Consider the following 12,753-nt stretch of genomic DNA (forward strand, 5'->3'; position numbering starts at 1 on the left):
ACCTCTGAGCCGCAGGCCCAGGCCTACCAAACGACCAAATGAATGAAAGCAGGAACGCAGCGCAAAGGAACCCGCGCCGCTGCGGAAAGGACTTGGAGATCCCGCCCCCGGACGCCATTGGCCAATCATCGGAGGCCTTCAGGCTCGTGCCCGCCCCCCAGCCGCGCTCCTTGCCAATGAGAGGGGCCGGATCTGCCGGCTGCCTACCCCGGCCCCGGCCCGCTGGCTCTGCTGTTCGCGTGTCAGTCTCTAAATAAAGTTCTTCGCGGCTTTGAATTTTTTTTTTAAAGCGCCAGCTGCTGTTGCGGCCGCCGCGGGCGAGAGCGGCAGAGTCCCCGCCCCGCTACTTCCGGTCCCGCCGCCCGGAGCCGGTGCTGCTGTGAGGGGCTGCGCTTCGCCGCCGCCGGCCGGCCGGGCATGGTGTTGGGCGCCGGTCCCGCCTCGCCTGTCTCCGGGTGCCCAGGTGAGGAGCGCGCGGCCCTGCGGCGAGCGAGGGGCGGCCGCCGGCCAGAGGACGGCTCGGTTCCCGCGGCGCCGGTGCACCCGGCGGGCGGGCGGCGCCGGGGCCGCCTCAGGCCGCGCCGCTCCTCACGACCGGGCGCCGGGGCCCGAGGGCCGGTGGGCGGGCGCTGCGGGGCGCGGGCCGGGGCGCGGGCCGCGGCGGGGCTGGAGGGCCGGCCCTCCCGGAGCCCCGACCTGTGCCGGGCACACACGGCCTCGCTTGTGGCCGCCGTCGCGGGGGAGCTGCGGCCGCATTGTCGGGGAGGAAGCGCAGCGCCCAGCGGGCCCAAGGTCACCGGCCCGACGTGGCCGGAGGCAGCGGGAGTCGGGCGCGGGCGGGCGGCCTCCCGGCCTCCCGGGGAATCGGGCTAGGCCAGGGGGCGGTGCGGGTGCGGAGGAGCCGGGCTCCCGCCCCGCCAACTTGCGGGCGGCCTCCGGACAACCCGGGGCAGCACGGCTAGGGTGGAGGATCTTGCCGGGGCCCAGAATGGGGGAGGACATCCTGGACCAATCCCTACGGCCCAGTCCCGGATTCTAGACCTGGTTCCGCTGGTGTGTAATCTTGGGTGTGGCCCTCGGCTCCCTGGGTCGCGGTTGCCTCTTCCTTCTGTCCCCGGAGCGGATCGGGCCCGCCCCTCTCTGCCTCCGTCCAGCGCCGGAGTGGGGTCGGGAGGGACTGGAGTGGCCAGAGAAGGCTTCGTGGAGGAGATGGAGGAGCCTGTTATCCTAAAGAAGCAGCATTAGGGGCGGCGAAGGGAGGGAGGGCCTTCCAGACCTGGATATCAGATTGAGCAGAAGCTTCCAGAAATGAGCCGGGGTTGGCGAGGAACACGGAGGAGGCCCACCTCCCTCGTGCAGAGGCCCCTGGCTGGGCAAGGGGGTGAAGGCAGGGGACCGGAATGGTGGGAGCCGTGTTCAGAGAGAGAGACCACGGCCACCTAGGTGGTCTGGACTTGAGGACCTCCACCCCCGACACAGCTGCCACTCAGGAGGCGGCAGGTTTACCGCTAAAATTAAAGGGCTGGGCTCCAAAGGTCACTGGGCAGCCAGCCACCTTGCCCTGGCGTTTTAAAGAGGGAGGGTGGGGTGTGGACTTTTGTGTGTCCCGATCTGGGCCGCTTTGGCTGGAGATGTGGGTTGTCCCCTAGTGACCTGCAGTTCCATCTTTTAAGCTTCGATTGGGACTTGTCCAGGGCAGGAAGAATTGTAAACGAGGAGTTCCCCACCCACTGAGCTGACGGTCACCCGGACCTGATTTGGCCACAACGGGCAGGAGCACTGAGTAAACACTTGAGGATGAGACTAGGAAATAGCACAGCAGAATCTCTGAACAGTCTGAGAGCACGTCCCGCCCAGAGGAAGAACTTAAATGGCCCGATTTCAACTAGTGGAGTTAGAGACTGTGGGTGCTCTTCTGTGTAGTTGATCTGTTGTTACTGAAAATGCTGCCCTCGTCAAAGTGTCATTTGCAGTGAAGGGGAAGCTTAGTTTTGAACCAGTCCTGCAAGGCGGGAAGCATAGTTAAGGAGAGACTTCTGAAGCAAACTGCAGGTGTTCCGTTAATTGACAGCTTGAATAATTATTTTTGTTCAGATCTCTTTGTATAGACTTAATTTAACAGCTGAAGTAGTCCCAGATTAGACCTTTGGTTTGTCCCGAAGTGGCGTGTGTGGGAGAGGGACAGGCGCTGGAGGATAGATGGTCCCCGTGTGTAGATGGCTTAGAATGTTAGGAAAATAAGTCTTGTCTTCCTGAGGAAAACAAAGCACCGGTGTTATTTTCTTCTGTCTTGCACAGCCAGTGCCCAGTGTATTTTATTAAGGGCCATAAACTTGTTGAGAGTTGCAAACCAGCAGTCTGACTCAAAATGGGATTGAGTATGGGGCACACTCTGCCTGCAGCGAAGAGTTCAGGATGGGGTAGTGAGGAGACGCGAATTAAGCAGGGACCTCCAACTGCAGCGACACGGAAGAGTGTCCGGGTGTGAGCCTTTGTGTGTGTGTGTGTGAGTCTTGCCGGGACCCTCTGAGCATCTCCTCCTGTGCAGGTGCTCAAGGAGCTGAGCGTGGACCAGTCGCGTGCCCTGGGACCCGCTTTCCCGCCGGGCCCCGTAGGAGGACTTTCCCGGGCTGCCGCCTGCCGAGCTCTCTCTACCGGTGCTGGGCTTTGTTGCTGGCCGTGTGCGTAGTGCCAGGGTCCGCTAGCGGCTGAAGACCAAGTGGACCTGTGACAGCTGCATCTCTCGGCCTATCATCAGGCGACGCATCCATGTGCTCAGGCGTGGGTGCGAGGCAGGGGCTTGCTGGGGGGGGGGACACACTGCTTGGGATCCAGACCTGCGCGAGGGATCGCGGGCCAGATGGTGCGGGTGGAGGCCGACCAGGAGCGCCCGGCTCCAGACGGTGCTGCGGCCTCTGGTGGCTTGTGGGCTGAGCCCCCACAGGCGTTCCTGGCTCCCCGGCGCCCTCCCTGGTGAGCTTCCTTTGTGAGCCCCTGGTTCCTGCCGCAGGTGAAGCTGAGCTGAGCGTTGGTGGTTTGGTCCTCCGTGTAGGTCCAGCTGAGGAGAGAGCGTGGCAGAGTGGGAGTGAAGAAACTGTCACGTCTCGTCACCTTGACTGAGGGACAGCTGAAGCACGCTGACCTGTACATATTTAAACATGCAGTTTGATCGGACTTTGGTGTGTGTATAGCCTGAAATCACCCCCTTGTTCGGGGCGGAAACATTCCCGTCATCCTCAGAGGGAAACGAGCGGGTCTGCGGTGACCTCTTGTAGCCTCTGAGTGGCCTCCGACAGCCCAGTTCCTGGGCCCCAGGTGTCCCAGGGTCCACACCCATGACAAAGAGTGGGATCTGGGGGAGAAGTCCTCCCCAGATTGGAAATTCTAGGAGCTTGTGAGCGCTCCTGTCAGGTGGAACTGTCTCTTGAAGCACTTAGACCAGGGGTGCATGAGGGGACCAGGCGTGTGTGTGTCTGTGCGTGGGTCCTGTGCAGTTAGTTCAAAAGGCCATATTTAATACGTTGTTTTCATGGTACACATAACAGAAAATGAAGTCCGACCGTCTTTAAGGGCTGGAGGGTACACAGAAGATGGTGTAAAAGCTCTGTGAGGACCTGGGTTAGAGTGGTTAAAAATACCAGTGGGAGTAGGTTACTCTCACGGTTCGCCTTTAAAGATCTTGAACTCAAACCAAGCGTTGTGTGCTCACGTCCGTTTTTCATCCGGAAGTTTTAGATCATTTTCTTTTGAAAATGATCAGAGTGGTATCAGAAGGAAATTATGTTAAAGCCACAAAGGAAAGTATGGGAATGTTGAGCTGGTGACCAATTTTCATCCTCAATCAAAAGAAGTTCCAGAACTTCTCTCCAGCTGGTAAAACAAGCGAGAAGGGCTAGGAGGCCTGCCAGGTGAAGGGTGGCTCACGTAGAGAAGGCAGATTCGGTAGGATGGTTCCCTCTGTAAACGCTGCGGACACCTTCAGTCCTTCCTCCCAAGTGGTCAGTGCATCCCCTGTGTTTGGTCTTTGTGGTCCTTCCCAGTGAGCTTTCGAGAGGGCACCTGAAACTCGGTGGGTGGGAAGCAGCCAGTGAAAAGAATCCAGTGTGGGGCACTAATTATAACTGAATTATGCTGAGATTGCCTAACACTGTAAATACAGCACAACATACGTGAATGTGAAGGTGCTTATTAAGGGTCCAGCCACACCTTTATTAAAGGAAGGAGGAGAGAAAGCGAGGCTCCCTCCTCACCGGAGCCCGTTCCCCCCCGTCTGCGATGGGCCAGGCACTGGGGCCACACCGGGGGTGCCTGGTCCCCACGGCAGGAAGGGCGGACATACCGGTGGGCTGTGCTGGGCCCCCGTAGAACCGTCAGCAGAGGCTCCCCTAGACCATGAGCTCGGGGAGCATGGTCACTGCTACATGCCGGGGCCTGGTGCCCACCGAGTGCTATGTGCTTGGCTCTTCAAGCGAAACTTTCATTCATACTTTAGAAAATCATATTTAGAGAGGCATAGAGAACCCCCAGATTCATTACGAAGGACTCTAGTCTTCTTTATGTACCTTACGTGCTAAATTATGGGGAAACAATTAAACCCCCCTGACATCACTGTCTTCGCTGTCCAGCCACGGTCCGGAGATGCGTCCTCACCCTGTGTTTGGTCTTTCAGGGTAAAGGCAGCAGGAATGCTGACGCTGGCGAGCAAACTGAAGCGGGACGACGGTCTCAAGGGGTCCCGGGCGTCCCCCGCAGCCTCCGACTCCACTCGGCGGGTTTCTGTGCGAGACAGGCTGCTTGTTAAAGGTAGTGACCACCCTGTGGGCAGCTTTATACCCCAAACAGAAGGAGGCCTGGCCGGAGGCGCTCGGGGAAACGAAGCAGCCTGTTGCTGAATAGAAACACCTGTTTGAAAATATTTCAAAATATTAATTGATTATCGTTTACGACAGAGGAGTTCGTACTGCACACACACCATGGGAGTGCTCGTGGCAAGAAAATGGTATTAAAACCATGGTGTGTCTTCTGCACGTGGACTGTTCTCTGCAGGAGCTGCCAGGATGCCAGTGGGAGGAATAGGTGCCAGGAACCAGCGGGCTCACATCTCTGGTCTCGGCGCTGTCATTCCCTGGCTGGTGCTTGGCGGGGGGGCTTTCTTCTCTCTTCCGGACGCCTCGCTCCAGAGCGTCTGATCTGTAGAGGGAGGAGTGGAGCGTGGCCGTCTCCTAAGACCCTCCCAGCCTGAGGGGAGGCTTGTGCAAAATCCGTTCTCTTCTCAGAAGTGATAACACAGTGTCCTAGGGCCGGAGGCTTTGGGGAAGGGTTTATACCGTGTGTGTGTGTCAATATGCGAGCCTTTGTCTGGAACTTTTGCGTTTATTCATTGACCAGACTTAGAGCTACTGAGTGCAGTTTCCTGGGGACTTGAGGCTACGACGATGAAGAAACAGTTTCTGCCTTTAAGGCACTGAGAGTTTGCAGCACTTCTTACTTTGTGACATGTGTACTTTTTTTAGTATAAGGAGCCAGGAGGCACAGAGGGTTAAGTAGTTGGTTAGAACTGCCTGTTTTCCGGTTGAGTGAGGTGGGTGCCATGGCGTTTGCAGGTCTAGGAACAGGGCTAATGGGAGGACCGGGTGAGTGTGCGGGCGCTGTGTTGGACCTTCTCAGAAACAGCTCTGCCAAGGTTGTGAAGGGGTGGGCTGGAAACAGGTGGCCTCGGGTTCCGGGAGACTCCAGTGGAATAAGGGACACTCTTCCGTGCTCTCCCGCTGCCCCTGAATCTTGACTTAGCTCTGGCTTTCCCACCTGGTGGCAGATGAGTTAAAGATGGAGTGATTCTTCAGTCGCCTTTGACATTTTGGCAACACCTTCCAAGTCTGGGAGAGCGTCAGATTGTGCTCAGTTTGTGACCTTGCCGGAAGGGTTACCCTCTGGGGTCAGAGGTGGGGCCTGGGCTGCAGCACCTCACCAGGGAGCCCTGGGAGGACTTGAGCCTCCTAGATGCTGGCTCCAGGCTCCCATCTGCAGAGGACCAGGGAAGGGAAGCAGGCCAGGGAAGGGGGTTGATGCCTGGGGCTATAGTCCTTCCAGGGAGGGTGTTCTGATGCCCAGGAAGTTGCAGTGAGGAAGGAAGAACGGGTGGGAAGCTGGCCAGTAGACAGCGCCGTCTCTGTACCGTCTCCGTGCCCTGGTCGACGGCAGCTGTTGTCCACTGAGCATGTGGGGCCAGGCCCTCCGTCGGGTACTTGATAGGGCTGTTCTTGTTTGACTTTGGCTAAGCCTTGCCCGGAGGGTAGTTCATTTTATAGCTGAAGAACTGAGACTCAGAGAGGTTTAAAAATGTGCCCAGGTTGCAGCTTTGTTGCAGTAAGACAACCAGACCCCCATGTTGAGTCAGGGCAGGAACTTGCAGAACAGACCCAGCAAGCAGACACCAAAGGAGCAGAACAGAAGTGCAAGTCCACGGAAAAGAGAATTTAGGGAGGCACAGGGGCTCCAGCACCCCTCCGGCCCTGCTTGGGCATGCACCTGGGAGCTCTCAGAAGACTCCAGGGCCTGACGCAGCCCAGGGGAGCCCATTGAGGCCAGGAAAGCTGGACTCTGCCCAGCTCCCAGGACAGGAGATATCTTGGCTGGGTTTACCGGGCCCAGCTAAGGTCCTCTGATCTTTTGAGACTCTTCAAGGGAAGGTGCAGAACCTCCTCGCAGGGCCACCTGTGTCCATTCTCCTGGGAGCGCTGGGGGTTATGGGGTTTATGGGCCCCAAAGCCCTTGCAGATGACGGGTGGTCGTGCAGCAGGGCTCATGCTCCCAGGCCCCTCACGTGACCTGCTCTCTCCGTCTGCCTCGGGGGAGCCGGGCTGCCTGGGGGGCGAGCCTGACCGGAGAGGACGCCTGGGCAGGAGGCACCTGTGCGGAATGCTCCGGCTGCCGGGCGGCTGCTGGACACCGGAGTGCTCCTCTGCGCGGCTGGATGTGGCATCCGCCTTCGTCCTGGGGGCGACTGGTGGTCCACGTGGAGTCTGGTGGGCACAGAGGGGTGCTGGGAGGGGGTTACGGTGCGAGTCCCTCCAGGCGGAACTCCCCTCTTGGGGTCTGCGGAGAGTAAGTTGTCCACGTTCGTCCTGGGCCTGGCTCGGGCTCCGGCTCCGTGAGAATGCTGCTGCTCCTGGGGCTCAAGACGTTGCACAAAGTGCCTTCGTGTCTCCGGGACCCGGTGCCACGGCTGGGTTCTGGGGAGCAGGGCAGATACTAAAGAGTGCCCCCGGGAGCGGGCAGGGCCAGCTCGTTCTGAGGAAGGCCCCACGCAGCCTTGTTCCGAGCAGGCGTGGCCCTTGACAGCTGTCCCTTCAGATGAGATGGTCTGGCCTGAGAGGGCTGGGGCCTGGGGGCTCTGTGCCGCCCACCCAGGCCCCAGGAGGACTGAGAGCTGAAGGCCCTCGGCCGCAGCCCGCCCCGGGAGGCCCCCCCGGCCACGTGTCCCACGCCCAGAGGCTTCCAGGCCACTGTACTTTTGTACCGTTGCCCTGCCTGGCTGACCTGACGTGGGGGGTCAGCTCGGTGCAGACCGCTGTGGGGCGAAAGTGGGAGGGTGCAGGTTGACAGGGCAGCTGTGCCTGGTGGTGAGGGCCAGTGGTGGCTGCACGACTGCAGCTCTTGTTCTTGGGCTCGGGATATTGGGCCCAGTTCTGAAGGTGACAGGTGGAGGCAGCTGTTCCTGGAAGGACCAAGGCTGCCTTGGAGCGGCCGGCCAGTGCGAGGCCCCTGTCGACTGGCACCCCGGGTCGTTCTTGGGGACGTCCTCCAGGTGGAGGCGCAGAGCTGCTTGCAGCAGTCCCTGGAGGGACAGAAGAGGGAGGTCTGGCCGGGCTTGGACTGGGGGCTGCTGTCTGCCCCGAATCCGGGAGCCGGGGACCCTGCGGGGAGCCAGGTCAGGTCTGTGCGTTTCCTTTTGGCCCTGCCTCTGGCCTGGGCCCGTGCGGGAGCCCGCTCCAGTGCTTCATCCACAGGGCGACGGCGCTGCCTTCCCGGCGGACCTTTGTGGGGCTGAGTCCGTCAGGCTCTGGGTCTGGTGATGCCCCCGCCTCCGGGCAGAAGGACCTACTTGCGTGTCTGTCAGAAGCGTGGCGTTTTCACATCACGGGCACATGGCCGTGTGTCTCCTTGCCTTTGACGTGGTCCCTTGACAAACGTCTTAGAGTCTGCTGTGTGTCCGCCTCCTGTTAGTGACCCCTGAAGACCTCGGGGGCTCTAAGCAGGCCGGCAGGGAGCCTTTGCCTAAAGTAGTCTCTGTTCAATGTGGAGACCTGGAACTGAGTTGGCCGAGTTCAGACCCAGGGCTGGAGTCAGGAACAGAGGGAACAGATCCGTGTAAATGGGTCCCAGGCTCCACGCGCTTCCTGGTGTGCTCTTGTTGCAGCGGCTCTCCGTGCCCCGAGCCTGCTCTGCAGAGCGGAGAGGCCTGGCTGCCTACCCGCGTGGGCTTCCCAGCGTCCGGGTGCAGGCGTCTCCATGAGGAGCCACTTGGGGCCTCCCTTGGGTGAGTGCTTCTGTGTCCCCATGAGGAGTGGTCACGTGCTGGGTGGTATAGGAAGGGCCTGGTCCTGTGCGGTTCCTGGAAGAGTGGGAGGAAGAGAACCATGCATTGTTCTCCAGAGCTGCTCTCCATGCCAGGCCCTGCCCAGGACTCGGGAGGTAGGCTCAGCGTTGGCTTTCCTTGTTGGCAGGGGATTCAGAGCATTTAGCAGTGGGTGAAGCTGCTACCATACAATACATATTTTTAAAAGTAGGGCAGTAGGACAAGCACTGTGGAAAACGGTATGGAGGTACCTCAGAAAACTAAATCTAGAACCACCGTATGACTCAGCAGTCCCACTCTTGGGCATATCTCCAGACAGAACTTTCAGTGAACACGCCTGCATTCATTGCAGCACTATTCACAGTAGCCAAGACATGGAAACCACCTAAATGTCCACTGACAGATGACTGGATTAGGAAGATGTGGTATATATACACAATGGAATACTACTCAGCCATAAAAAAGAACAAAATAATGTCATTGGCAGCAACATGGATGGAACTAGAGACTCTCATACTAAGTGAAGTAAGTCAGAAAGAGAAGGACAAACACCATATGATGTCGCTTATTTCTGGAATCTAATATATGGCACAAATGAACCTTTCCACAGAAAAGAAACTCATGGACTTGGAGAACAGACTTGTGGTTGCCAAGGGGGAGGGGGGGGAGTGGGATGGACTGGGAGTTCGGGGTTATAATAGATGCAAATTATTGCCTTTGGAATGGATGAGCAATGAGATCCTGCTGTAGAGCACTGGGAACTGAATCTAGTCACTTGTGATGGAACGCAATGGAGAATAATGTGAGAAAAACACTATGTCTATGTATGTATGTATACATACACATATATGTTTGAATGACTGGGTTGCTTTGTCCAATAGAAATTGGCCGAACACTGTAAATCAACTATAATGGAAAAAAAATCATAAAAAAATAAAACAAAAATCAAAGTAGGGCAGTGGCCCAGAGGAGGAGTCCTGCTAACGTGGAGTGGGGTGGCCAGCCCCAGGCTAACCTTGAAGGGCTTCTTTGCAGGGTTCAATAGAGTGAAGGGGCCCAGGGAATCTGGCGGCCCCTCGGGTGGGCAGGGTGGGCAGGGAGTGTCTGTGGAGGACGGACAGCAGCTCAAGTCTGCCTTGTCTGCTCCTGTTGAAAGCGGGGGCTATGAGGCCTTGGGGCTCCATTCCCCTTGATGCCAGCCTCTGCTACCAGGGCTGTGCTGGTTTTCAGGGTCCCCGCCTTGCTTGCTCTGCAGTGCGCTTCCAGAAGGCTGAGTGGAAAGGCTGATGTGGGGCACGGTGGGACCTCCGGCCTCAACTGTAGCAGTGCCACCTCTGGCCATGGGCTGATGCCCTCCCAGCCCCTGTCTCCCTGTAAGGGCATCGTGTGGATCCTAGCAGTGCTGAAGAGGGGCTCTGCGGGTAAAGTCAGGCAGGAAGCTAAGATGTGAAGTTCTAGTCCGGGAAATCTAAGAGCTAGTGGTTCGGGTAGAAGGAGGTAGTCAAGCCTCCTGGGAAGTAGCTGCAGGCTCTGCCTGGATCAGAGGGCACAGCTGCCCTGCCTGTACTGCCTAGTGGGGCTCGGGGCTGGCTCTTGCTGGGTACCATCTGCATAATGACCTAGTCTTAGGCAGCTCAGGCTGCCCTCCTAAAATACCAGAGCCTGGGAGGCTTGTCAGCCGCATTTATTCCTCGAGGTTCTGGAGGCTGGGAAGTCCAGGATCGGGCGTCAGCAGATTCTGTTCCTGCCTTGTAAGCAGCGGGTGCCTCTTCTCATAAGGGCACCAATCTCATCCTGAGGGCCCCACCCTCGTGACCTCATCTGACCCCAATTACTGCCCCCTCACAATACCATCACATGGAGGTGGGGGTTTAAGACTTCTCCATGGGGACCTGGAGGGAGGTAGGGTGGGGAAACCCATGGTTCAGTCCACAGCACTTTGGGCATGTCTCTGTCCCCAACGAGGAAGGGCTCCTCATGTCTCAGGGTATTCACCCTGCAAGTACTGCCACCCTGCTAGCAAGTGTGCTTGTTGGTCACGCATTTCCTGAGCACCCCAGCGTGCCAAGCTCAGGCCCAGGTACTAGGTCCCAGGGCTGGGTCAGCATGTACAGCCCCCGCCCTGGCGTACCCGTGGGTTGAGTGGCAGGCAGGGCAGAAACAACTAGAGCGCTGTGTGTAAGCAGCCCACAGCAGAAGGTGTGAGGACGTGCTGGGGGGGCATTGTGCTAATGAGGTGGCGTTTGTAGTCTGATATTTCAGTGCAGTCATGCTTCAAGTGGGCTCTGTGGTTTGGTCTTTAGTGAGAAAGGAGAAGAGTCTAATTTCTCAGAAGGAAGTTGTGCAGCCACTTCATTGTGCCGGGTGCTGGCTGCCTCCCCAGAGCCTGGGAGGGGCTAGCGTCTTTGGAACAGGCGAGGCTTTATCACTTTAAAAATATCTGGGTTTCCTGTTACCTTCCAGGTGGGGTAGAGTCCTTCAGGTGGCGAGGTTATGCAGGGAAGGACTGCTGCTTTGCCAAGAGGCCTTTTGAGCCCAGAAAGCAAATGGCTTGTTTCTTGGGTCGTAGTCTTCTTGTAGATGGATTCTGAAGTTACGACTCTTGACGCCAAGTGTAATTATTTGGCATCTTGTGACGTGTACAGAAACCAGTCTTTTGGACAGCTCCCTGAGAGGAGCACTGCCCTGTAGTTTGTTTATCTTCTGTACCGGCTGGACTGAAATACCAAGCATCTTTATTGAAATCCTTGTGTCTCCGGGATTGTGTTCCTTGCCTGCACTGGCTCTTGGACCAGAAGCCTGCAGAGGCCCTGACTGGTGAGGGGTCATCACTGGACGGGGTCTGGGCTCTCCAACCTTTGCCCACCTTCCTGAGCGAGTTACACTGAACATGGCAGTGCAAGCAGAACGCCCATCTTTGGAGTTTACTTCTCGACTGCAGTGTCAAGTTACTAACTCCATCTGTGTACATAGTTCTGTGTAAATATTTTAGCTTGGGAACATAGCCTACAGCCATTTCCTGTACCTGGAGAGAATTAAAATTCAGAAGCCGAGGCCCCACCTGAAACTTCTGGTGTAATTGGTCTGGAGGGGGCAGGGTGGCAGAATTTGCTCAGCAGGTACTAATTATGGTGATGGATGCCCAACTTCATATTTTACTAAAAATCCTTGAATTGTACACTTAATTTGTTTTAGGGAGTTCCCTGTGGCCTAGCAGTTAAGGGCTCAGCATTGTCGCTGCTATGGCTTGGGTCACTGCTGTGGCTGGGATTGGATCCCTGGCCCAGGAACTCCCACATGCCATGGGCACAGCATCCTCCCTCCAAAAAAAAGTTGGTCTGTTTTATACTATGTAAATCAAACCTCACCAGAGCTGTTTAAAAATAAATAAATGAATAAAAGGTGAAAGAACCCCTCCCCAGGTGCGGGGCGGGCGGCCAGGGCGGAGCGTCCCAGTCCTCCAGGGGGGTGTCCTCTGGCCCAGAGCTCCTCATCCCCACGCTGGCTTGTAGCACGGGGTCTGGGTCTGCTGCTCTGCCGCCGAGGTGCCCTGGTCACTGCCTCCCTGCCCGCCTGGGTCCAGACCTCGCCTCTTCCCTGTTCCTGTGGCTCCCTTTAAAATCCTCTGGGCACGTGTTCTGTTTCCCCGGGGTTTTGTACACCTGGACAGTCGGAGTTCTCACGATGGCGATCAGATAGGCCCAACCAAGAAAGCCATGTTCCGGCGGCCCGCTTCAGTCTCTCAAGAGAAGGCCCTCCAGAAGAGTTGCTTATAAAATCTTATCAACAGAAAGTTAAATAATGGTATAGGAAGTACGCAAATAGTATTTGCCTTAAAACCATATAGGTTTAGGAGTTCCCTGGCAGCCTAGTGTTTAAGGATTTGGTGTTGTCGCTGCTGTGGCATATGGTCGAACTCTGGCCCAGGAGCTTTGGTGTGCTGCGGGCGCAGCTAAAAAAATATATGTGTGCGTGTGTGTGTGTGTATTTTTGTATATATATGTATATGTATTAAGTTCTGTGGGTAACATTTATTTAAAAGTGCTTAGTATGCATGATTCATTTGATAAAATATGTCCTTTTTTGATCAAATGAATGCCCTGGGCATGCTGTTGGTGCAGAGCTGGCCCTTGACCCCTCCTGGTCAGAGGGCCTGGTGTGGCTGGCTTCGGTGT

General features: G+C 57.1%; 1 protein-coding gene across 12 annotated transcripts in view; it reads left to right on the forward strand.

Annotated features, from left to right (window-relative positions):
* UBE2F (ubiquitin conjugating enzyme E2 F (putative)) overlaps positions 314-12,753 on the forward strand; it is a 53,337-nt gene continuing 40,897 nt past the window's right edge. For 3 of the 12 annotated variants that reach the window (XR_002339037.1, XM_013984649.2, XM_021074893.1), the window contains exons 1-2: positions 317-463; positions 4,670-4,803. Coding sequence is in view for 6 of the 12 variants with exons in the window: in XM_013984649.2 (XP_013840103.1) it covers positions 4,686-4,803 (118 nt within the window). In the remaining 6 variants the exon portion in view is untranslated. Of the gene's footprint in view, positions 464-674; positions 1,054-4,666; positions 4,804-4,826; positions 8,540-12,753 lie in introns of those variants that run through there. The other 9 variants (XM_003133768.6, XM_005672336.3, XM_021074894.1 and 6 more) reach the window with 7 other exon arrangements.

This window comes from Sus scrofa, chromosome 15 (assembly GCF_000003025.6).
Source record: "Sus scrofa isolate TJ Tabasco breed Duroc chromosome 15, Sscrofa11.1, whole genome shotgun sequence".
Lineage (NCBI taxonomy): Eukaryota > Metazoa > Chordata > Mammalia > Artiodactyla > Suidae > Sus > Sus scrofa.